Source organism: Macaca nemestrina, chromosome 5 (genome assembly GCF_043159975.1).
Source record: "Macaca nemestrina isolate mMacNem1 chromosome 5, mMacNem.hap1, whole genome shotgun sequence".
NCBI classification, from domain to species: domain Eukaryota; kingdom Metazoa; phylum Chordata; class Mammalia; order Primates; family Cercopithecidae; genus Macaca; species Macaca nemestrina.
The window spans coordinates 165,919,081-165,944,254 of record NC_092129.1 but is presented as its reverse complement, the minus strand read 5'-3'; the positions used below and the strand labels follow the sequence as shown (position 1 = coordinate 165,944,254).

The 25,174-nt window shown below is 41.7% G+C and overlaps 1 protein-coding gene across 2 annotated transcripts; it reads right to left on the bottom strand.

The window, feature by feature from the left end:
* Positions 1-850: 850 nt before the first annotated feature.
* LOC105482630 (thiopurine S-methyltransferase) lies at positions 851-25,174 on the bottom strand. Of its 2 annotated transcripts, XM_071097582.1 has the most exons (10): positions 25,057-25,159; positions 22,131-22,318; positions 18,985-19,168; positions 17,822-17,914; positions 13,442-13,574; positions 9,166-9,218; positions 8,136-8,210; positions 4,961-5,046; positions 3,286-3,330; positions 851-1,922 (listed from the first exon to the last, which is right to left on the bottom strand). In XM_071097582.1, the coding sequence occupies exons 3-10, from the start codon at positions 19,122-19,124 to the stop codon at positions 1,810-1,812; spliced, it is 738 nt and encodes a 245-aa protein (XP_070953683.1). In that variant the 5' UTR covers positions 19,125-19,168; positions 22,131-22,318; positions 25,057-25,159; the 3' UTR covers positions 851-1,809. The 2 variants fall into 2 exon arrangements, with proteins under 2 accessions (XP_070953683.1, XP_070953682.1); XM_071097581.1 differs by lacking the exon at positions 22,131-22,318 and having other exon boundaries at positions 25,057-25,174.

The following is a 25,174-nucleotide window of genomic DNA, read 5'->3' as shown; positions in this document are numbered from 1 at the left end:
TAGGGAGTCATGGCTTCTGAAGCCCACACGATAGACTGGGAGCATGTCTCAGAGATGCAAGAATCATTGTGGCCGGGCGCGGTGGCTCACGCCTGTAATCCCAGCACTTTGGGAGGCCGAGGCGGGCGGATCACAAGGTCAGGAGATCGAGACCACGGTGAAACCCCGTCTCTACTAAAAATACAAAAAATTAGCCGGGCGCGGTTGTGGGCGCCTGTAGTCCCAGCTACTCGGGAGGCTGAGGCAGGAGAATGGCGTGAACCCGGGAGGCGGAGCTTGCAGTGAGCCGAGATCGCGCCACTGCACTCCAGCCTGGGCGACAGAGCGAGACTCCGTCTCAAAAAAAAAAAAAAAAAAAAGAATCATTGTGGGCAAGGAGGTGCTTCAAATTAATAGCCTTACAAATCTATTAGAATACATCAATGGCAGAGAGCTTCTAGGGTAGAAGTTTGTACATGCAGGTCAAGGAGAACTAGAGAGGTTGACAAGACATATCTCTGGGGAGAATACCATAGCTTTCACCAATGTTAAAGGGGACCCCAACCCCCCCCCATTAACAACCTTTAAGCCAGCACACACGCATGCGCACACACACACACGTAACTCATTTTTTATGATGCACAACTATCCTATTAACATGAGCTGAACAATCTAAACCATTTAGTTGTTGGGTAGTACAGAGCTGTAGAGGACTGTCTGATATAACAAAATGTGATCGTTAATGAAAAACTGAAAAATCTAAACTTTCATAATAAACAGCCATGAATCCAGCTCTAAGTACATTATACTTTATAAGACCTGATGATGTAAACAGGTTAAATTATAAAAAACAACAACTGCCAAACTAAGAGAAAACTCAAAGAAAAATTTACTCTTAGAATTTGGGAATGTTTATTCCACATAGATTATTTAATTAAAAGTTTGTTTCTTGATTCCATTACAGATTGTTTAATTAAAATTTGTTTCTTGATTCTGTTATATATGGAGACACCATGTGAAAAAGGATGCTAGGATCTGAGTAAAAGACTTTAAAAAAAGGTTTATAGTAAAAACTAATCTTTTATATAACTTTTGGGACCACCTTGAACGCTACTGAAGTGTTATATTTCTTCGACAATTCTAAATTTCATAAAGAATGTCAGGCCGGGTGCAGTGGCTCATGCCTGTAATCCCAGCACTTTGGGAGGCCAATGTGGGCAGATCACCTGAGATCAGGAGTTCAAGACCAGCCTGACCAGCATGGTGAAACCCCGTCTCTACTAAAAATACAAAAAATTAGCTGGGCGTGGTGGTGCACACCTGTAATCCCAGCTACTCGGGAGGCTGAGACATGAGAATCACTTGAACCTGGGAGGTGGAGGTTGCAGTGAGCTGAGATTGCATCATTGCACTCCAGCTTGGGCAACAAGAATGAAACTCCATCTCAAAAAATAAAATAAAATAAAATAAATGCCAGTTTTTCCGTGTGTATTATATTTAATATGCATTGCATTTAAAATTTTTTTTAATTGTACAGGTAACACATGCTGATTGGTAAAGTATCTTGTAATCTGCACGACACACAGGTATAATCTTCCACATCATAATGTCCTCTCCTAAGGAGCTACTTTAAAAGTTTAGTTACATCTTTTTCTTCTAAAACTTTTTTAGAAAAAGTAAACGGCTTTACTAAAAAGCCATTTTTAGTAAAGATCTATCATATGATTTATAAACAATTTAAAAAATTAATCTGTTACATTTTCAGGTGTTAGCAGAATTTTCAATTCCTCAAAAACATGTCAATGTGATTTTATTTTATCTATGTCTCATTTACTTTTCTGTAAGTAGATACAACTTTTCAAAAAGATAGTCAATTCCCCAACTTTTATGTCGTTCTTCAAAAGCATCAACCTTCTCTAGACAATGTATATTGCATATTTTACCTGAAACAAGAAAGAGTAACACATTAAAATACTATGAAGAATGACATCAGGGATTCTTTTAAAAATACTTAAAATTGGCTGGGTGTGGCAGCTCACACCTGCAATCCCAACACTTTGGGGGCCGAGGTGGATGGATCACTTGAAGTCAGGAGTTCATGACCAGTCTGGCTAAGACAGTGAAACCCCATCTCTAATAAAAATACAACATGAGCCAGGTATGGTGGCACATCCCAGCTACTTGAGAGGCTGAGGCAGAAGAATCGCTTGAACCTGGGCGATAGAGGTTGCAGTGAGCTGAGATTGCACCATTGCACTCTAGTCTAGGCAACAAGAGTGAAACTCCATCTCAAAACAAACAAAACCTTGAAATTATTTTAAAAATAGTGTATACTAAAGGTTTTTCTCTTCTTTTTAATCAAAACAAAGGAATGCTAAGGCCAAATTTCCTGAACTCTGAATTGCTATCATCACTTTTAACTCCCAAGAAAAAAATAAATATACCACTGGGCATGGCGGCTCATGGCTCTAATCCTTAGTGGGAGACTAAGACAAGAGGATCGCTTGAGCCCAGGAGTTCGAGACCAACCTGGGCAATGTGGTGAAACCTCATCTCTACAAAAAATTACAAAAATTAGCTAAGCATTGTGGTGCATGCCTCTGGTCCCAGATACTTGGGAGGCTGAGGTGGGAGGATCACTTGTGCCCAGGGAGGTCGAGGCTGCAGTGAGCTGTGATTGCACTTCTGCACTCTAGCCTGGGTGACAGAGCAAGATCCTATCTCAAAAATAAATAAATAAATAAATAAATAAATAAAAATATACCATCTCTCTAGAAAAGTTCAAATGCCTTTAACATAAAGCATATAGCATATATACAGAGCATATTTACAGAGATTAGTTCCTTTTCTAAGATAAAACAATTTTAAATAAAATGATCTTTATCTTTTAAATTTTATAGACATACTCTAGATACTAATATACTAATAGTTCACAACAGATTTTTTTGGTGTGTTTTTTTTTTTTTTTTTTTAGATGGAGTCTCACTGTTACCCAGGCTGGAGCACAGTGGCACAATCTTGGCTCACTACAATCTCTGCCTCCCAGGTTCAAGCAATTCTCATGCCTCCGCCTCTCAAATAGTTGGGACTACAGGCACATGCCACCACACTGGCCTAATTTTTGTATTTTTGTAGAGACGGGGTTTCGCCATGTTGGCCAGCCTGGTCTCGAACTCCTGGCCTCAGGTGATCTGCCCACCTTGGCCTCCCAAAGTGCTGGAAATACAGGCATGAGTCACCACGCCTGGCCTAAAAGAGTTAACTTGACTTTATTTAAAAAGTTACAGCATAAGTCCACAAACTTACCAAACAACCTTTCAATTTCAGCATGTGGAACATAAAATGGTGGACCTAGGTAAAAGAGAAATAAATTCTCAGTTTATTTCCAATGACCTAGGTGTACTTGTTCTATATACAACTTCGTTATCCAAATAGGTGATGATGTGGCATGTTCTTCTCATTCTTCTTTTGCAAATCTCATACTGAATAAATACATTGGCTTGCTGAGAGGATGGCAATGTTACATACCCATCATATCCATCTTTAGCTTCGATGAGACAGCTAAGCCAGTCAAGAGACTTAGGCTCATTGAAATCAGAGTGGAGTCCATCAGCAGATTCCTTTGGGGCTTCAACCATCTTCTAGTATACTGATTTTCTACCAACTCCTGCACTTACCCACATTTTATACACCCCTCCTGCTCTGCTGCAGGATATAGACTATAAGGAAGCTGAGCTTCCGCCCCCTTCTAAGAGCAGTAACCTCAGCCATCCACCTCCAGACAGGGCCTGCTGTATTTTCTTCCCAAAGGTTCTTTGTTAGGGCTCCTATTCATGAATGGAATTTAAATCAGATTAGCAGAGCTAACTTCTGCCTCTGTTAATTTCTATTTCCATTTGATTGTCTCTGATTTAATTAGGGACACTAGGTCTCATCTTTTAATGAGTTTTTTGAGACCTCAATTTATTCAAGCAGAAACAAAATACTAGCTGGGCACAGTGGCTCATGCCTGTACCGAGGCGGGCGGATCATCTGAGGTCAGGAGTTCGAGACCAGCCTGGCCAACATGGTGAAATCCTGTCTCTATTAAAAATACAAAAATTAGCTGGGCGTGATGGCATACACTGTAATCCCAGCTACTTGGGAGGCTGAGGCAGGAGAATCGCTTGAACCTGGAAGGCAGACATTGCAGTGAGCCGAGATCAAACCACTGCACTCCAGCCTGGGCCACAAAGTAAGACTGTGTCTCAAAAACAAAACAAAACACAACAAAACAAAAAACAAAATTCTAACATATGTAAATACTTAAAAAACAAGCATGTAAAAAGGCTCAGTTGAAAATCAAAAAGGTGATTCTTACAAATTAAAAGTCTACGTATTTCTCCCTTTACAAGTCCAGCCATGACAAAGGTTAAGTTTCAATGTTCGAATGCATTAAAATGAGTCCAGGAGAAAACATACCCCCAACAGATTCAAAACAAATAAAAGAATGCAATAGATAGATTTTAAAACTTCAGAAATTAAAAAGGACAATAATTTATAGCTTTTCCTGCACAACTCCTACATCCCCATATTCACTTCTCACCCCGGGCTTGTGTATGTGAAGGCATCCGTCCAACACATCACTACCACTTGGATGATATGGATATGCAATATCCAACCACATTCCACCTTCCTCCCAATAGGGCTCATGAGATTTCTCTTGTATATCAGGATCATCCACTTCCCCCCTTTCTCCAGTCTGAGTGGTGAATGGTAAACAAAATGGGAAAGGAATACAGGAAAATCATGGACAATATAGGAAGAGAAAAAATTCTTATAGTTCCCATTAGCCAAAACTGGAATTACCTCCATGTATATATGCAGTATGCTTCCTGTGAGATAAATTAGGAGAAAATAATGCTTTTCCATGTCAGAGAATTTATATCAAGAAACTAGGCAACTAGTAAAAGAAAAAAAAAACAAAACCCAACAACTTTACCTGGATGTTTAGTTGGATCATAAGAAAAAACACACAGGAGATATTGAAACTTCTTTCCCAGGAGGGATAACACTGTATCTGCATAGCTAAAAGAACACAAGAAGGTATTCGTTACATTTCTCTACACAGGCAAAGGCTGGAGGGACAAAAGGCAGGGAAGGAAGCCAGAAGTTACTTTGGATGATATTACTGAGTTTAAATTCTCCTAATAATCACAAGAGGTTGATTCTCATTTTAAAAGTGAGAAGTGGGTTTAGCAAATTATGGCCCCTGCCTAAGCTGGGAATTGGTCCAAATGGGAATCAAATCGAGGCCTGCTTCCAGAGCTGATCAGAGCAGAAGACATCACATAAGGTTGGGTAGAGGCTCCTGGCCTGAAGAAGTACTCGAGGGCCTGCTTGGATGCCTGTGTGCTTGAGGGCAGTGGTTTCTAGACCAGGCTGGGTGTCAAAATCACCGGGGTGCTTATTGAAAGAAAAGATGCCCAAGCTCCATCCCCATAGACCGATGCAGTCAGTTTGCCATGGGGCCTGGGATGCTGCAATTTAACAAATATCCTGGGTGACTGGGACCCCTCCAGGGGCCTTATGTAAGAGAAAACACAATTCTTTTCCTCTATTAATTAGAGAGAAATTAGAATAACAAGCAGGTCAAAAAAAAGGTGGCACGAAATGAAAGCTCTGCAAGTGTGGCGTAAACCATGAGTGCAATGGAACTGTCCTTTGACAGCCAGGTCTGATTGGCGCAGAGCGGGAAGCTGATGCTAACAGGACCCATCGATGGACTGGGCAGAATCCAGGGCTGGACCAGGGACAGACAATGAGTTGCCCAATCAGATGACTGACTTGGAAATTGAATTAAGAGACCGAAGAGGAATTGCTAATTAGCTGTGGTCCTACTGAAAGTTGGAGCTTTTCTGTTGTATGGTGATTGGAGCAAGGAGGCTGAGGGTTGAAGGCAAGTCAGCTATGTGGGAATAAAAATGGAGGAAGCTGAGGGATAAGGAGAGGACAGGAGATGCATGCAGGGAGGTAGAGAGGCCACGAGAGACAGGTCAAGGACAAAGATGGACACTCTTCCCCACACTGAGGAAGGAGCCTGCGCTCTTGGCACTCCAGTTTCTACAGAGCCTGGCTAGACTATGATCTGTGTCCAGAGGTCTGTGAGAAGTTGGGGAGGCAAGTGTGGAGATTAGGAGTGTGGACTCTACGAGATGCCCAAGCTCAAACCCTAGTTCCTCTACTCATTTATTTAAAAAACATTTATTAAGCTCTTACGAGGTGCTAAATATATACTATGCCAGACACTGGGGAAATAACTGACCTCAGGTGATCTGCCCACCTCAGCCTCCCAAAGTGCTGTGTCTACTCTTGGTCTGCACTTGGTGACTTTCAGTTTGCTTCCCACTGCTTGGTGGATTTTACCATGCCAACCAGAGCCTGTAGAAGGACTAACCTCTAAGGAGTAGATGAACATCTTTAGGGAGTGGGAAACACCTACAAATTTAGACATTAGCAGATCAGGTTTCATATACAAATGTGTCTTATGGAGACAGGTCTCAGTGATATTTTGAGTTGTTAAAGGACACTGATGTCACATGGCAAATGCAAAGCAGACACTGGACATGTGATGTGGATGTTTGGGAGAAAGAACAGAGCTGGAAATGTAAAGATTGTCAGAGCAAATACCATGTATAATCTGTTCAGTTATTTCCCCTGCTTCTGGCACAGTATATATTTAGAGCATCGCAGGAACTTAGTAAATATTTGTTGAATAGCTGAATGAAAGTAACAGAATTGATCTTTAAAGATTTGATTTTTCAGCCAGGTGTGGTGGCTCACGTCTGTAATCCCAGCACTTTGGGTGGCCAAGGCGGGTGGATCAGCTGGGGTTGGGAATTCGAGACTAGCCTGACCCACATGGAGAAACCTACTCTACTAAAAACCGTCTCTACTAAAAATACAAAAAAATTAGCCGGGTGTGGTGGAGCATGCCTATAATCCCAGCTACTTGGGAAACTGAGGCAGGAGATTCGCTTGAACCCGGGAGGCGGAGGTTGAGGTGAGCCGAGATAGCGCCATTGCACTCCAGCCTGGGCAACAGGAGTGAAACTCCATCTCAAAAAAAAAAAAAAAGAAAGAAAGAAAGAAAGAAGAAAGATTTTATTTTTCTCTCATAAAATGTTTTTTTTTTTTTTCTTTCTGGTAGGACAAATATTGGCAATTTTTGGGTGAGAGCAAAAGGCTGAGGATGGTGGTCCCTTGGGGAATCACGACTTTTAGGCATGCAAGGAGGACGGGAGTTCTAGAAAAGAGATAAAGGAGGAACAGTGACAAAGAGGGGGAAACAGGAGCATGAAAATTAAGATGTGGCATGGTCTAATTTAAAAAGGTTAGGTTTGGCAGTAAGCCTTACTGATGAAACAATTTTTTAAAATAAAAATCTTATTTCACTGATGTGGAGCCTAACTTGTTTTTATATGTTTACTTATTTTTTTGAGATGGCGTCTTGCTCTGTCACCTAGGCAGGAGGGCAGTAGCACAATCTTGGCTCACTGCAACCTCTGCCTCCTGGGTTCAAACAATTCTCCTGCCTCAGCCTCCCAAGTAGCTGGGACTACAAGCACATACCACCATAGTCAGCTAATTTTAAAAATATTTTGCAGAGGTGGTGTCTTGCTTTGTTGCCCAGACTGGTCTCAAACTCCTGGTTTCAAGTAATTCTCCTGCCTTGGCCTCCCACAGTGCTGGGATTACATGTGTGATCCACCACACCCCGCCCACATAAAGTGTTTTGAACAATACCCGGCATAGGCAAGTGACCAATAAGTATTACCTGGTAATATTAGTGGAGGTGGTGATGATTGTGTTAGTATTACAGAAATATTCCCATTTTGCAGGAGTAAACCAAAGCTTAGAGAAGTTGCATACTTGGACCAAGGCCACACAGCTTGAAAGTGATACAGCCACAAGCCTTATAGCCTTATACCCAGGTCTCTGTAGCCAAATCCTATACTTTTTTAGACAAAGCTGGTATTAGATTTAGGTCTTTATAAATTCCAAATATAATAAGCTATTTCAAACTCATAAAAGTGTAGCTGATTTTCTAGAACCCAGAAAAAGTAGAGAATACTAAAAAATTAAGAAGGCTAAACAAAAAAAGAAAAATTACTTACCGTTTGCGATCACCTGGATTAATGGCAACTAATGCTCCTCTATCCCAAATCATGTCAAATTTGCCAATATTTGTCCTACCAGAAAGAGAAAAAACATTTTATGGGAGGAAAATCAAATCTTTAAGAAGATGAACAGCGCCCCCCATGGTGCATGCTGGTACTTCAAACATCGTCAAGATACTAGGATCTCACGTCCGCATTTCCTCATAGAGTCCATAAGGATGTGTGGACCTGAGTGTGGAGAGCTGTCCATCCCCTCACGGTTTTAGGGGCCTGTGGCAGCAGCCTCCCCACTCTGGTATGATTTGGGGACATGAAGAAAGAACAAAGGATGGTGTGCAACAACTCTGTTCCCAGCCTCTGGCTCAGGTATCAGGGACTTTCAGGAGATGAGCTCTTATCTCCCTCGGCCACTTGAAATTCATTTCTATTATAGGCCCAGGTGCAAGGTAGAAGACACTGTCTTACTCACCTTTCTTTTTCCCTAGCTGCCTCAGTTTCCCATAGTTTGGGAGCTAACCAAAGACAAAACACATTAAAGTGTGCAGACAAGAATGTAACAAAAATACCTGCAGAACAGACATTCAAAAAAATGCTTTGTGGGCAGGGCGTAGTGGCTCAAGCCTGTAATCCCAGCACTTTGGGAGGCTGAGATGGGCGGATCACGAGGTCAGGAGATCGAGACCATCCTGGCTAACACAGTGAAACCCCGTCTCTACTAAAAAACACAAAAAACTAGCCAGGCAAGGTGGCGGGTGCCTATAGTCCCAGCTACTCGGGAGGCTGAGGCAGGAGAATGGCGTGAACCTGGGAGGCGGAGCTTGCAGTGAGCTGAGATCCGGCCACTGCACTCCAGCCTGGGCGACAGAGTGAGATTCCGTCTCAAGAAAACAAAAACAAAAACAAAAACAAAATGCTTTGTGGATGTTACACAAGTGGAGGAGAGTGATGAAGAGCCCTCCACTCCCATGCCTGCACTGCTTGGCAAGCATTCAAGTGTTTTAAAGTGCAGATGTAGTATTCAACCTACCTGGGAAAATCAAAAATGCTGCAACAGTACAATGAAATGTTCCCCCAAGAACTCTGTAATGAAATAATGAAAACAAAATTTTTTTTTTACTTAGTACTTACTTGAATAGTCAAGAAAAGAGGGCCAAGCAAAGCAAAAGTTCTAGGGAAAGAATGTGTTAATAAAACATAATTAAAGTAAATAATTTTACTGCACTTTATTGGCACTTTATTTTTTTCTTTTAAAACCTGTGTGAGGTTCTTTTGGGCCAACTCAGAGGCATATCACAGAGGACAACCTTGAAGATCAGTTGGCTGTTATTCACTTCAGAGCTTGCTATAAAATTCTAGCAATGTTTCCTCAAGCAGAGTGATATTTTTACTCTGCTAAAGATAAATCTGCAGGTCAACCAATTACCAGGCAGGGTGGTACTGAAAAGTCAGGTATTTTAAGTTATTCTGGAAATGTGCAATTGTGCTGATTCTTCCATTTTTGCTCATTCATTCAGCCAATGAGCATTTATTTGCTGAGTGCCTAGTAGACAAGACACCTATCCTGGGTTCTAGACAGATTTGAATTAGACACAGTCTCTGACCACAGTGAAGACAGACTACAGCAGAGAAGCGTGGGCACAGAGAAACATTACAGTCCAGAACGGCCTGCTCTGTTATGGTTCTGTGCCTGCGAACTATGTGAACATATGAGGCAGAGCAGGGGCCTGCCTGTGAGCATCAGGGAGATCAAACAAAAGGTGACTTTTGGCCAGGTGTGGTAGCTTACACCTGTAATTCCAGCACTTTGGGAGGCTGAAGCAGGCAGATCGCTTGAGCCCAGGAGTATGAGACCAGCCTGGGCAACATGGCAAAACTCCAACTCTACAGAAAAAATTAGATGGGTGTGGTAGTACACGCCTGTAGCTCCAGCTACCTGGGAGGCTGAGATGGGAGGGTCACTTGAGCCCAGGAGGTCAAGGCTGCAGTGAGCTGTGATTGTGCCACTGCACGCCAGCCTGTGTGACAGAGTAAGACCCTGTCTCAAAAACGAACACTTGGAGCAAAATAATCCTAAGAAATAAACAACAACAACAAAAATCAAGAGAACAAAACAAAAAAGAGATGACTTTTGAAAGGGTGACATTCTAGGGTGTGGTCTGGGGGTGCACTCCAAGAGGGGGCAAAATAACATAGACTTTAGGATCCTGGGAGCTGGGATGAAGGGCAGTGTAGGAAAGGTGTATCAGTGCACAAGACTGCTAGATTTTATTCTGAAATGAGGTCCCCACACAGGTTTACAAGTAGAGGAGGAAGGGTCTTTGACAACCAGCCTGGGATCACTGGGTCAGCCCAGAGACGGGTGGGCCTGGAGGCAGGAGAACAGCTGGGTCTCAATTTTGCCTGCAGATTGGAATCAAGGGGAGCGTTAAACAGTACTGATGCCAGGGCCCCAACCCTAGAGATTCTGACATAACTGGCCTGGGGTGAGACCTTTGGGTTGGGAATTTTTATAAGATCCAGAGATGATTTCAAATGTGCAGCCTGGACGGGGAACTGCTGCTCCAAGAGGGGCCTGGAAGCAGGACTAGCCCTCTTTGGACTGAGTAAACTCCTTGGATTCTCTAATGCTTTGAGAATGGGGTGGGAGGAAGATGTGAAATAAAAAATACCATCGAGTTTCCTACTGATCTGAGCAAGAATTTTTTTTTTTTTTTTTTTTTTTTTTTTTTTTGAGACAGAGTCTTACTCTATTGCCCAGGCTGGAATACAGTGGTGTGATCTTGGCTCACTGCAACCTCCACCTCCCAGGTTCAAGTGGTTCTCCTGCCTCAGTCTCCTGAGTAGCTGGGATTATAGGCACACATCACCACAGCCAGCTAATTTTTGTATTTTTAGTAGAGATGGGGTTTCACCATGTTGGCCATGCTGGTCTTGAACTCCTGACCTCAAGAGATCCACCCACCTTGGCCACCCAAAGTGCTGGGATTACAGGCATGAGCCACCACGCCCAGCTGAGCAATTAATTTCAATATTTAGAAAAGAGTACTTTGTGAGACACTGAGTATACAGATGGACGATAGATCCTATATGACAATACAACTCTGACCCCACAACTGATTCAGGAGTTAAGAAGAAATTACTGCCGGGCGCAGTGGCTCAAGCCTGTAATCCCAGCACTTTGGGAGGCCAAGACGGGCGGATCACGAGGTCGGGAGATCGAGACCATCCTGGCTAACACGGTGAAACCCCGTCTCTACTAAAAAAATACAAAAAACTAGCCGGGCGAGGTGGTGGGCGCCTGTAGTCCCAGCTACTCAGGAGGCTGAGGCAGGAGAATGGCGTGAACCCGGGAGGCGGAGCTTGCAGTGAGCTGAGATCCGGCCACTGCACTCCAGCCTGGGCGACAGAGCGAGACTCCGTCTCAAAAAAAAAAAAAAAAAAAAAAAAGAAGAAATTACTTAGGCAGATAGTGAGGGTATGGAAGGTTTTCCTCTTAATGAAAAGCAGCCTCACATCATTTTTCTTTCTAACAAAGAGCAGCCTTTAAAATCGAGCTGCAGACATAGATGCCGGCAGTTTGTGCCAATCATGTTCAAAATGGTGGCTCTATCTTCCCTTCTCTGCCAGCCACCTGTACAGTAAGAAGCAGACAACATGGCGCCAGCCAAAGGAAGAGTTCATTTGCATAATAAGATTAGGGCGGGGAGACCAGCCTTCCCAGCACTTTATGTAAACATCACACTTGATCGAACCAATCTGTGAGCCCTATGTAAATCAGACACTGACTCCAAGGCTGCACTATAAAATCTGGTGGTTGCATACCTGGCAGGTTTTTTCCGCTCAGAAGTCCCCTCTCTCTCACTAGAAAGTTGTTTTCTTTTCTCTTTCTTTCCCTCTCTCTTCTTTTTTTTTTTTTTTTGGCTATTAAACCTCCACTCCTAAACTCCTCGTGTGTGTCTGTGTCCTAAATTTTCCTAGCACAAGACGACGAACCTGGGGTATTTACCCTAGACAAGGTAGCCGCTTCACCTCTGCAGTGACTTGGTCAATGACTGTCAGCTTCCCTAACTTTTACCATCACACTTCTTCCATTTTAGGACCAGCCAGAGAAAGGCAAACATGCTCTCCAAACCAATTACATAGGATGCTCCATTCCTAGTTGCCCACCTCCAGCTTCCCTGTGCCAACAGCCTCCAACAGCCGGGAGTTTTACTTTTGTCCACTGTAAAGCTTTTTCACTCCTCTGCCTGCCTTTGCGTCTCTGCCAAACTGATTCTCTCTGCTTGTTCTCACTTGGGTAGTGTTTATTTACAGTGGATCATTCTGCTCATAGCATAAAGACCACTCCCAAACCTATCATTTTCAGCCCAAACCCCACTCCATGCTTCAGACATAAAACCTTTGCCACTCCACAGGTCCCTTAAACTCATCATCTCTAGAAAAAGACTCGTTCTTTCTGCCCTTCTCACTTATTATTGACCATCCACCCAGTTATCTGAGCCGGAAATGTGAACTCATCGCTCCTTTGGTCCTCATTCGGTCACAGAATCCTGTGGGTCTATCGTACATGTTGCTTTAATCCATCCTATCTACTCGCTATGCCCCATCACTCTTCTCGCTCAGGGATTCATGATGTCTTTCCTGGACCACGGCCACAGCCTCCTGTCTGGTCTCTCTGCCAGGAGGCTACTTCCCTTCAAATCACTTCCTATGAGGCCTCTTGGGTGACTGAAGTAGTATCTTCCCCAGGTGTCCAAGGCCATGGACCCAGGCCCTGCCTGATTCCAGCTCTATCTGTCACCCTGCTTCAGGAAGCACTGCCAGGCTGGGCAGGTGTAACTCCCATCTCTTTCCTTAATACCCTGTGTCTTTACACTTAGCTCCACGCATTACAAATAGCTTTGTCCCTGTTTCTCTTCTCTCCTAAACTAAGAGATTCTTTGGTGGGGAGGGTTGGGGTGGGTGGGGGGTGGGGGTGTTATCTTTATCTCTTCAATATCTTAGGCGGGGTCTGGCACATGATGGGTTCTCAGAAAATGCATGTTAATAAAAATAAAACAAATGTAAAAACTTGAGTACAGAAAGGCTTTGACCTCAGCTTTTATATACATATGTCTATATCTGTTTAGGTAGCTATCACCTACATTTTTAAGCCCTTGCTCCTGATACTATATAATGTCTAGGATGAATCTGTGTGCTAAATAGGAACCACTGGACACATATATGGTATCCTCATAATACTCATGCTGAGAAAAACTTTTGTGGGGATATGGATACAATTATTTACCCAAACCAAAACAAACCTTAAATACTTTGGCTCCAGGAATTTTGGTGATTGGTTCTTCTGTGTAAGAAAGATTCTGCTCTGTAAAAAATTCTCGTATCCCAAGTTCACTGATTTCCACACCAATTACACTGTGTCCCCGGTTTGCAAACCTGCATAAAATCATACATTTACACTTAAATTATGTTTTCAAATGACTAAATAGAGGGTTATATTGGAGTAAGCATATATTTTCTTTAATTTAAAGGAATTTATATGAATTCGGGTTCACAGGGTTTCAAAGAACATGCAGGAAAGCAGATCTATATTATTTTCAAACCTTATAAAAATTCTGAAAAACTGACTTATATGACCTCAGGAAACAATAAACATTTGGAAAATTATATATATCTTATTTTTTTATGTATGGAACAGTTGGAATATAATTATAGATATGTAACTTAAAATACTGATTTAATACAAATTGATTTGACTAGAGGAATGCTTTTCAATTTCTCTAAATCAGTACTGCCCATTAAAATTTTCTGCAATGATGAAAATGTCTGTATCTGTGCTGTCCAATAAAATAGCCATTAACCACGTTGGCTCCTCGTGATTGAGGAACTGAATTTTAAATTTTATTTAGTTTACATTTAAATAGCCACATGTGGCTAGTAGCTACTGTACTGAAGTGAACAGGTCTAGAACATTAGCACTCATTTGTATACTAATCTTGTAGTTTCCATTTGCTTAAAATAAACACTATCCAAAATTTGTTATATACAATAGCATTTTCCTGGTAATTTTATCTGTTTGTTTATTTATTTATTTATTTATTCATTTTTTGAGACGGAGTCTCACGCTGTCACCCAGGCTGGATGGAGTGCAATGACGCAATCTCGGCTCACTGCAACCTCTACCTTCTGGGTTCAAGTGATTCTCCTGCCTCAGCTTCCCGAGTAGCTGGGATTACAGGTGCCTGCCACCATGCCCAGCTAACTTTTTTTTTTTTTTTTTTGAGACAGAATCTCACTCTGTCAGCCAGGCTGGAGTACAGTGGCACAATTTATCAGCTTGCTGCAACCTTCACCTCCTGGGTTCAAGCAATTCTCCTGCCTCAGCCTCCAGAGTAGCTGGGATTACAGGTGTGCCCCACCACACCCGGCTAATTTTTGTATTTTTAGTAGAGACAGGGTTTCACCACGTTGGCCAGGCTGGTCTCAAACTCCTGACCTCAAGTGATCTGCCTCCCAAAATGCTGGGATTACACTCCTGGTAAGTTTTATAATTAACAGAACTCAGTCTCAGGATCTTGGACTCAAGAGAAAACAGTACCGGTGGCACAAATACCTAGGACAATTATGATTTTATGTCAAGTGAAATAAAAACATAGTTCTGCTATAATATAACATGTGCCTTCCTACAATCACTGCACTATGCTAAATCACACAATAAAAATCACCAGGCTGGTGGGGAAAGTGAGGGCACAGCATTTAAAATCTTTGTCAGTGCCACACTGAAAAACAAAAACAGGAAGCTAATAACAACAGTTTTACACATGTTAAATGGTTGAGAAATAGATAAATACTACAATATGGGACTTTACTGTGAAAAAGACCTCATGCTTACTGAGGTAGCTGAGGGATGTTTGTGCATTCCTTCTATTCATACATGGCTCAGTTCAACTGGGTGCAGTTTTCTGCTTTTACCTAAGGCTTCTTATAGATGAAATCACACACAAGCAAATGTGAAATTTATTTCATGCTCAAATTGTTCCCTAATATATCAATTGAGTTAGAATTCAGTTTTGAAACAAGTCTAGCAGGACTGACTGTACCTTTTATCTACAAAAGAGTACATACTTTCAGTGTGGGCAGAGCATGAGCTGTTGAGTTGTAAAATGAAACATTAATAAATTGTCTTTCATCTTTCATATTTCCTAGGATATTTATAAACATACAGGGAGTTTTAAAATTCTCCATACATTTTAAAGTTATAAAATGTAAACAAAAATGTTATTCAAATTGGCTGCATGTGTTTTTATTTCTCATTCAACAGATGGAAAAATGAAGCATAGCCTACTACAACCTGTAATAAAAACAAAATAAGACCAAGTGCGGTGGCTTATGCCTGTTATCCCAGCATGTTGGCAGGGAAAATCTCTTGAACCCAGGAGTTCAAGGTTGCAGTGAGCTATGATTATGCCACTGCACTCCACCCTGGGTGACAGAGTGGGACTGTCTCAAAAAACCAAAAACCAAAACCTAAATATCTTAAACATTTTGTTTTAATGCTTTTTGGCCTTAGCTCATGATCAGTTTTTCTATTCACATCTGATGTCTGTGTAGACCTCAATACATAGATCAGTTACATAAATGAAAAATCATCTACTACCATAACTTCTTACATGTAATTACAGTAGCTCAGTTCTTTTATATATATATAAAAAAACTGTATTTACATATATATACACACACGTATTTTTGGAGATGGAGTCTCGCTCTGTCACCTAGGCTGGAGTGCATGGGCTCACTGCAACCTCTGCCTCCTGGGTTCAAGCAATTCACCTGCTTCAGCTTCTCAGGTAGTTGGGGTTACAAGTGTGCACCGCCACGCTTGGCTAATTTTTGTATTTTTAGTAGAGACGGGTTTTCACCATGTTGGCCAGGCTGGTCTTGAACTCCTGACCTCAAGTGATCCGCCCACCTTGGCCTCCCAAAGTGCTGGGATTAAAGGTGTGAGCCAACACACCTGACAAGTTCTGATATTTTTTGTAATTTTTTTAAAATGACTTTAGACCCCAAATATTCAACAATCACATTTAATTGGCTATTTCATACCATTTTCCTAATGTTTGCTCAGAACCTGTTACATTGTTACCATTTATGATGACATTGCATGACAATCTGTTTATAGAGTTAATATTTTTTTGAGGGTAGTTTTGAAAGTATCTCTTCTAGGCCGGGCGCGGTGGCTCAAGCCTGTAATCCCAGCACTTTGGGAGGCTGAGACGGGCGGATCACAAGGTCAGGAGATCGAGACCAGCCTGGCTAAATACGGTGAAACCCCGTCTCTACTAAAAAATACAAAAAACTAGCCGGGTGAGGTGGCGGGCGCCTGTAGTCCCAGCTACTCGGGAGGCTGAGGCAGGAGAATGGCATAGACCCGGGAGGCGGAGCTTGCAGTGAGCTGAGATGCGGCCACTGCACTCCAGCCTGGGCGACAGAGCGAGACTCCGTCTCAAAAAAAAAAAAAAAAAAAAGAAAGTATCTCTTCTGCCTCAATGAATTGGTTAAAATACAGGTGTAGTAATATAGTTTAAATATTCTCAATTTCACACGAATTAAAGATCACACTTGAATCTTAAAGTCATAGCAGCCCTCTAACAAAGGCTCTCAGCTACAGTTGAGTGTGTGCTGGCTGCAAAAATTCTATCATCTCTACTTGAAAATCAACTCCCAAAAAATACATGCATATTTTGTGTTAGTCACCGATATTTATATTCAGAATAGACCATTTTTACGTTATTATATTTTACATTTATTAATCTTTTAGTTTTAATTTATTTTTTGAGGCGGGGTCTCACTATGTTGCCCAGACTGGTCTCAAATTCCCGGGCTCAGGAGATCCTTCTGCCTTGGCCTCCCAAAGGGCTGGGATTACAGGCGGGAACCACCACACCTGGCACATTTACTAACCTTTTCATACATTCTTTTTTCTTTCCTGCTCAATGATCAAAGTTCTCAACATTCAAGCTTATAAATAAATGCATATTTTGGCAGGTATGATTGTGTCTGTATATTATCATTACAACAGAGTTCTGTATAGAGAATGATGTCGAGGTGACTTTAGGGTAACTCACAGTAAAAGTGGCTTGTGAAAGTGAATTCTCTTTGTAGAGAATGACTCACAAGAAATACCTTCTTAATCACTGGTTTTATAACAACGGTTCATGATAACAGAAACTCCTGTGTTCCCTGGTGGGAGGGGAAGGTTGAGCTGAACTGTGGACTATGAACATTGTCCTGCCAAAAAGCTGTAATTCATTTTGAATTTCTCTGTCCACCACCATTTCAAATATCTAAAAATTAACTTAGCTAAATTCCTAAACCACCTACAAAAACTGAACCACATACAAGGATCCAGGAAATGTAAGAGGGAAGGCTGTTTTTTCTCCCCACATTGGCTCCAAACTGATTTTTTGATTTTGAAACTCAATCCAGAAAGACTTCATACCTGTTTCTGTTGTTTCTTACTGTTTGAGAATATTATTTCCAATTATATACCCATCACTAACAGAAACATAAGGAATTCCTGTGTATTTCCTGAAAATGGAGTTTCTAAATTCACATCCTGTTAAATCACCCAAAGAATTCATCATTAAGACAAGATAATTCTGTTAATGTTTATCTGCTCATACCATTTCATCTCAACCGCTTTTCCACAAAGAGGAAAAAATACCCTCAGTCCACTCTTGTCTTTGAGAAAAGTATCTAAATGCTTCTTTAACAGCCTGAGGAGGGAAAAAAAAAAGTTTTCAGGACAATTGTATCATGGGTGAATACTTTTCATTCATTATCTCACTTAATATTCCCAACAACCTTAATAAGCAGATGCTATTAATTATTATACTCTCCAGCTTACATATGAAGAAACAGGTAACTTGCTCAGACACCCACTCAGTCAGTGGTAAATCTGACTTACACCCAGGGCTCTCCTGATTAGTAATTAAAAATAATTTTTTTTTTCTTGGGTATGTTTTGAAAATTCTTTATTAATTCCCTAAATATATACTATTTTGGGGGTGATGGAGCCTCTGGAGCCACGGATTTTTCAGCATTCATTTCATGGTAAGTTCTCTAGACATGGACTCAAGTCTCAGAAGTAAACCTGAGAAGTGTAACTCTTGTAGTTTCTTGTAATTTCCTTCGTGGAGATGTGGCTCTTCTAAGGCCATCCACACGACAGAAATAAGCCAGTGTTTCTGGGATGATGATGATGATGATGTCATCTCCTGGGGAGATGGGCGTGGCTGCCCAGAACAAGCAATGTCTATAACGACCACTTTACTCAGCACTGGTCCCATGATTTACTTCTGCTATGAAGACTACTACTACATTGCACAACATCCTAGCTCACTTTTTAATTTTTTGCAACTTCTCTTCTCCCACCGTAGAGATAATTCTTCAGCATCTGAACACATCCTATTGGAAAGCAAAGTCAGACACTGCTGGTTTTCAGTATAAAGAACTGTAAGCATAAACATTGCCTGAGTACCTGTTGCAGGTATAAATATTCATGACTAATACACAGATGCTGCAGGGATCAAAGAACGTATTTTATAAATCTAAGATGTCATCATTCGTAAGTCACACCATTATTTACACACTGTGGGAAGAAAAGACACTGCCAATTAAACTACATCATGCCATAGATGCACTGTGATTCAGGAGACACAAAAATGTGAAGAATTAAATGTGCATCTGAAAAATTAGTCAAATAATGTGTACTTATATGATTATTTCTATCTCAAAGTCAGTTTCTGATAGAACGTTTCTCTATTATATACTCAATATTTCTTACTGATGTCCTTGTTCCAGATGAAAAGCAGTTTTGCCGTTCACCCACTTGTCTTGCCATTCTTCCAGAGTTAGTACTTGGTTTTTCTGTACCTCAGTATCGGAGTACTCTTCGATGTCAAGTGAAGTTCTTGAACCATCCATAGTTTCATAGACACCTTTGTCTCACAAGCATATGTCTTCCCTGCCTAAGTGGAAAATATTTGCAATGTTGTCATTTAAGGTTATTGGAATTCTATTGATGAGCTAAATGAAAACTTATTATTCTTAGCAGTATGACTTCTAAAAAAATATTTCTTTCTTTTTTTATTTTTGTTTTTACTTTTGAGACAGAGTCTCGCTGTGTCTCCCAGCCTGGGGTACAGTGGTGTGATCTTGGCTCACTGCAACCTCTGCCTCCCAGGTTCAAGCAATTCTGCTGCCTCAGCCTCCCAAGTAGCTGGGACTGCAGGTGTGTACCATCACGCCCGGCTAATCTTTCTTTCTTTCTTTTTTTTTTAAGAGATAGGGTCTTCTCTGTTACCCAGGCTGGAGACCTTGGCTTACGGAAAGCCTCAACCTCCTGGATTCAAGCGATCCTCCAACCTCAACCTCCCAAGTAGCTGGGACTTCAGGTACACACCATCACACCTGGCTAACTTTTGTGTGTATATATATGTGTGTGTGTGTGTGTGTGTGTGTATATATATATATATATATATTTTTTTTTTTAGAGAGATGGTTCTCATTTTGTTGTCCAGACAACAAAGAACTCCTGGGCTCAAGGGATCCTTTTGTCTTGGCCTCACAAAGCCCTGGGATTACAAGTGTGAGTCACTGCACTTAGCCATTTCAGCATCCAATAAAAAGTGATACAAAAAATTATTTTCAGTGCGCCTGGTGGTAGAGGCAAACCCCTTAATACACATTACAAGAGATAGTTAAATAAACTGAATTATATCTTAATACAAGTGTTTCCTCTCTCTCACGCCCCAATCATCCAGATTTCTGCGACCAAATGTGGGGGTTCTTCCCCCAGCACACCACATATTGGACACCAGTTGGGTATCTTCTGATTTAATTCTGACATTACCTACCTGGAGATAGTGTCAGATCTGTATGTTGGGAGTTCAATCCCTACGACTTCCCTCCTCACTTAGACACCAGTCGCAAGTCCAGGTCTTGATCGGCTTCAAGTTGGGGTTCCCACACCCTCCACTTTGGGTTTGCTTAATTTGCTACAGCAACTCACAAAACTCAGAGAAATACTGAGTTATCTTTGCACATTTATTATAAAGGATACTGCGGAGGATTCGGATGAAGAGATGGGTTAGCTGCAGGTACCTTCACCTGTTCGGCTATTAGGAGGCTCTCCAAACCCCATCCTCTTGGGTTTTTATGTAGGCTTCATCATGTAGGCACGATCGTACTTACTCCTAATTCAACTCTAAATTCTGCCAATTGTCCCAATTTCCTATCAATACGCTCTCAGTCTCTCCAGTCATCAGCTATACTATCAGTATCATCTTGGAGAATTCTCTCCTGGAATCTGCCCTGACTATTCTCTATTCCTAGCTTTTTGGGATCTCTCTTCATCATCATTCTGGAGATTTCCTTCTTGTCTAAATCTCCAGCTTTATTTCATATCTTCCTCTTTTTTGTTGGTGTTGTTTTTTAGTGACCACCCTTATATTGGTGAAGCCCAACCTCCAGAGCTTCCTGAAAAAGCGCAAGGAAGAAAAATATTGTTTTTCCATTCGGTTAGACTTTCTCATCCTTGATGTATAGCTCTGCTGGGTATCAAATTCTTGGTTAGAAGTGTGGGGGCCATAGGGTGTTGGCACCCTAAAGGTTTTCACTAAACAGTGAAAAATCACGCCCACCTCAGCCTCCTGAGTAGCTGGGATTACAGGCGTGCACTACCAGGTCCAGCTAATTTTTTTGTTTTTAGTAGAGAAGAGATTTCACCACGTTGGCCAGGCTGGTCTTGAACTCCCGGCCTCATGTAATTCACCAGCCTCAGCTTCCCAAAGCGCCGGGATTCCAGGCGTGGGCCACTGAGTCTGGCCATCCCTCTGCTTTTTTTATTTCTCCTTTTGGGACCCCTATTATTTGTCTCTAGAATCTTCTGACATGGTACGGTAAATTTCTCATTTTTTCTATTTTTCTGTATCTTCATCTTTTTGCACTATTTTCTCAAAGATTTATCTTAATTCTTATTTTTAAAACTTCTTCTTCTTCTTTTTTTTTTTGCTATCAATCACCCGGTGCTTTGGGCGAGCAAGGCAGGATGATGGCTTGAGGCCTGGAGTTTCAGACTAGCTCGGGCAACATAGTGAGACTCCCATCTCTACAAAAACAGTTTTAAAATTTGCCAGGCATGGTAGTGCATGCCTGTAATCTTAGCTACTCAGGAGGCTGAGGCAGGAGGATGGCTCGAGCCTAGGAGTTCGAGGCTGCAGTGAGCTATGATGGTGCCACTGCACGCCAGCCTGGGCTACAGATCAAGACCTTGTCTTAAAAAAAAAAAAATAGAATAGGCACTAAAATGAATAAAGGCACAGAATGTGGGTGGGGCTTATATTGTAGGGTGATGTGAGGGTATTTCATTTGGAAACCTAGATGTATTTATTTATTTATTTTTTAGAGGTAGGGCCTCACTCTGTCACCCAGGCTGTAGTGCAGTGGCACAATACAGCCTCAAACTTCTGGGCTCAAGTGATCCTCCTGCCTCAGCCTCCAAAGTAGCTGGGACTGCAGGTGCACAACCCCATGCCTGGCTAATGTCTTTAATGTCTTTGTGCTAGTCAGACTTTCCATAGATGGATCTCCCAATTCCTGTCTTAAGGATTCTGTTGTTGGAGCCACTGTTATATACTCATATAAGAAAAGAAGAAGCAAAGTAGGCGAGGGTCCCAGTATCCAGTTTGCTGTACTCAATTAATCCTCATGTTTTCTGTATGTTCCCATGCTCAACTGTGTATTGTATCTTCTCAGTCTAGACACTCTTTGTTTTACCCTTTCCAGAGAATAAACCCCCAAAGTGTGGTGAGATGCACACACTCGGTTGCAAGAAGTTGAGAAAGGGATCTGGGAATTTGGCCTGTTCTGAACCAGCATTTCAAGCAATCCTTCTTGTTTCAACCATACTCTCACACTTCATGGAGGTACCTGGTGCTGCTAATCCTGAGCATTTGGGGATTCTGTAATGCAAACTGGGCTGCTCAATGGCTTTCCTCATTGCTGGTTTAGAATTCAGCTTCCTTGAAGTTGCAAAATCCTTTCCCACTTGTCCGTTTGCCTTTCCAAAATTTTATTAATTTTGTCTCTCCTGTCCTGGCTATCCTAGTACTTTATGCCTTAAAAAAAAAAAAAATCCTGTTACTTTCAGGAGGCAGCAAAAACAGACTAAAGTAAATATTGAACCATAGTTTAATATCCTATCTCTACTCCACACATTTGTATTTTCAAGTAATTTTCTGCAGCTTCTTTTTTTGCATGGGAAATGCACACTAAGGAAACTGATAAAAGACATGTACAATGTAAACTAACAATAAAATTCAAAGCCTCTCAACTGGCTGAAGGCACAGTTTCTTCCCTTTCCTTTCTTTTTTTTTTTTTTTTTGAGATGGAGTTTCACTCTTGTTGCCCAGGCTGGAGTGCAGCAGTGCGGTCTCGGCTCACCACACACTTTCTTGGCTAACGGGACCCCCAGAGTAACCTTGAAAACTGAGTTCTGGGCCAAGAGTAGATAGAATGTCAGATACAACTCTATATCTCCTCTCCTGCTAACCACAGTTAGGCTTTGTTTCCTAAGGGCTTAAGGGAAACCAGCCCTTTCAGAAGATTCTACTATTGATATCAACCAACCCCCTGATGCTGCCCCTCCTTTTGTGCCTGATAAGAAATCACAGACCACAGAATGGTTCTGGCCAGTCTACTGAGAATGCACAGTAAGGGTTTTTCTGTCCTCTGCTTCACCTTTTGATGTAAGAGGGCCAAAAACTCCATCCATCCTGTGATCGTGGTAACACTGCCATTTTTTGTGCATGGTACCCATGAAGCTCAATTACACATGGGTACCTTTCCTCCTTTCATAAATATTCATGAGTCATCCTACAGCTTACTGAATATGTATATTTGGCCACCTTCCTCAGAATAAATTCCTGTTCCCTTTGCCCCTCCCTGGAAGTGTCAGTTTCTGGCTTCTGGCCTGAGGCTACACTTCTCAGCCTGTCAGAATGGCCACTCTACAGTCCGAAACCATTCATGAGAAAAAGATCTCCTTTCTAAATTAAGAACTTCTCATTCTTTAGCTGACAGACCATAACTGCAGATCCATCTGAATGTATGAGGAAAATGCCTGTTCTTTCAATGTCAACTTTGCAATATTAAGGACAATATAACACCATCATTCCAACATTCCCTTTAAATTATCAGTGAAACTAGTTTGGATTATACTAGCATGCCATTATTGGTGGGTCTAATTTAATGATTAATCTGTGAAATAGCAAACATTGCATAAAAGCATGTATTTCAGGAAAATTTCCCCTTTTGTTGCCAAATTTGGCCTCAGTATGGTTAGGATATAGGGAGGAGGCATTTCTCTCATTACTTGGGAACACGAATTCACTTCTTATCAAAGACTTGTTGACAAATGGCTTCTGCAAGACCCTGGTGGTATCAGGAGGTGACTCTCAGAGTTTTCTGAGAAGTCAGTGGAAAATTTCTGATTTATATTGAGTATAGAAAAGCAAAATAATGTTACAGTTTTCTCATCTTCATTTTCATTCAGAAACTCTGGAACCTAAATTCAAGGCTTCATAAAGCAGTTCTCTACTTAAGAGAGAAGCATAATCTTTATCATAGTGCCACAGCAGCTGGAGTAGCACAACTCTATTGCTTTCACACAAACTTGAACTGTCTAACAAAATCATGCACATAATTTAATCACGTCTTAGCTGTTTGTTTTTGAGACAGGGTTTCCCTCTATCCCCCAGGCTGGAGTGCAGTCGTATAATGACACTTCCATCTCCAACACTGGGGCTCAAGGAATCCTCCCACTTCAACCTCCTGAGTACCTGGGACTACAAGGGTGTACCACCATGCCTGGCTAATTTTTAAATATTTTGTAGAGACAGGGTCTTGCTAGGTTACTCAGGCTGGTCTCAAACACCTGGGCTCAACGTCTTAGCTGTTCTAACAATTTCTCAGCATGGACTCCACTTGTACACACCATTTCTAGAGAAATAAAGTTTATTGCTATAATAAAAAAAAAGTGCACATTACAAGAATTAAGGAAGGGAAATTTCACAATAATTCGTGCCCACAAACAGAAAGTGTAGATGTGCTCCTTTGGTCATACAAGTCCTCAAGTTGTTCTAGTCTCCATTCTCACCTTTTCAAAAGCATCTGCTATAATTTTGTTTTTAAATTTCATAAAATTGAAGAGAAACTTCCCTAAGGTGCACAAATCTTAAAAGAGTATGACTCGGTGAATTTTTTACATATGCATACACCTGTGTAACCCACCACAGAACAAGACAGAATGTTTACAGCACCCCAGTTTCCCACATCTCCAGGGAATCACTCACTATTTGGCAGTATTTCTCTTTTTCTAAAAATCATTAATACACCAGGCTGGGGCAAAAACCAAGAGTCCGTTTCCATAAAAAAAAAATTTGAAAAATTAGCCAAGCGTGGTGCAGCGAGCCTGTAGTCCCAGTTACTGAGGAGGCTGGGGCGGGAGGATCAATTGAGCCCAGGAGTTTCAGGTTACAGTGAGCTATGATTGTGCCACTGCACACTAGCCTGGGCGACAGAGGGAGACCCTGTCTGTAAAAGAAAAAAGAAAAAAAAAAATTAAAACACACCAATGCTTTGGACACACTTTAAATACTGGACCTTGGATTCAGGTCATTTATTGTCCAATCTCGTTCTTCCCAATTTCCACTTCAGCCCTGAACCCCACTTCACAGGCCTGATTGCTGGGTTGTCTACGCTTGTAAGAATTCCTGGGAGCCCTAGCACAAGCGCATACACTCCTAGCAAATCGTTCCGTTTCTCACCCGCCCCCTCCGCCTCCTAGGGAGCCTACCTCGCTTACAGCGCGTTGCCAGCCTTTGCCTCCGCCACTGCAGACGTCCTCAGGAGCCAGTCCAGGTCCGCGCCAGCCTCCGCCACCTCTCTGCGCCCCGCCTCCGCCCGCGCCCCGC

Bases quoted from the DNA above. Each gene is read 5' to 3' on its own strand.
- LOC105482630 (XM_071097581.1), bottom strand. From the start codon at position 19,124: ATGGATGGTTCAAGAACTTCACTTGACATCGAAGAGTACTCCGATACT. The intron at 9,219-13,441 runs GTTTGTTTTGGT...ATTTCATTACAG, and splicing joins CTGGAGCCAAAGTATTTAAG to AGTTCTTGGGGGAACATTTC. The intron at 1,923-3,285 runs GTAAGTTTGTGG...TTCTTGTTTCAG, and splicing joins TGAAATTGAAAGGTTGTTTG to GTAAAATATGCAATATACAT.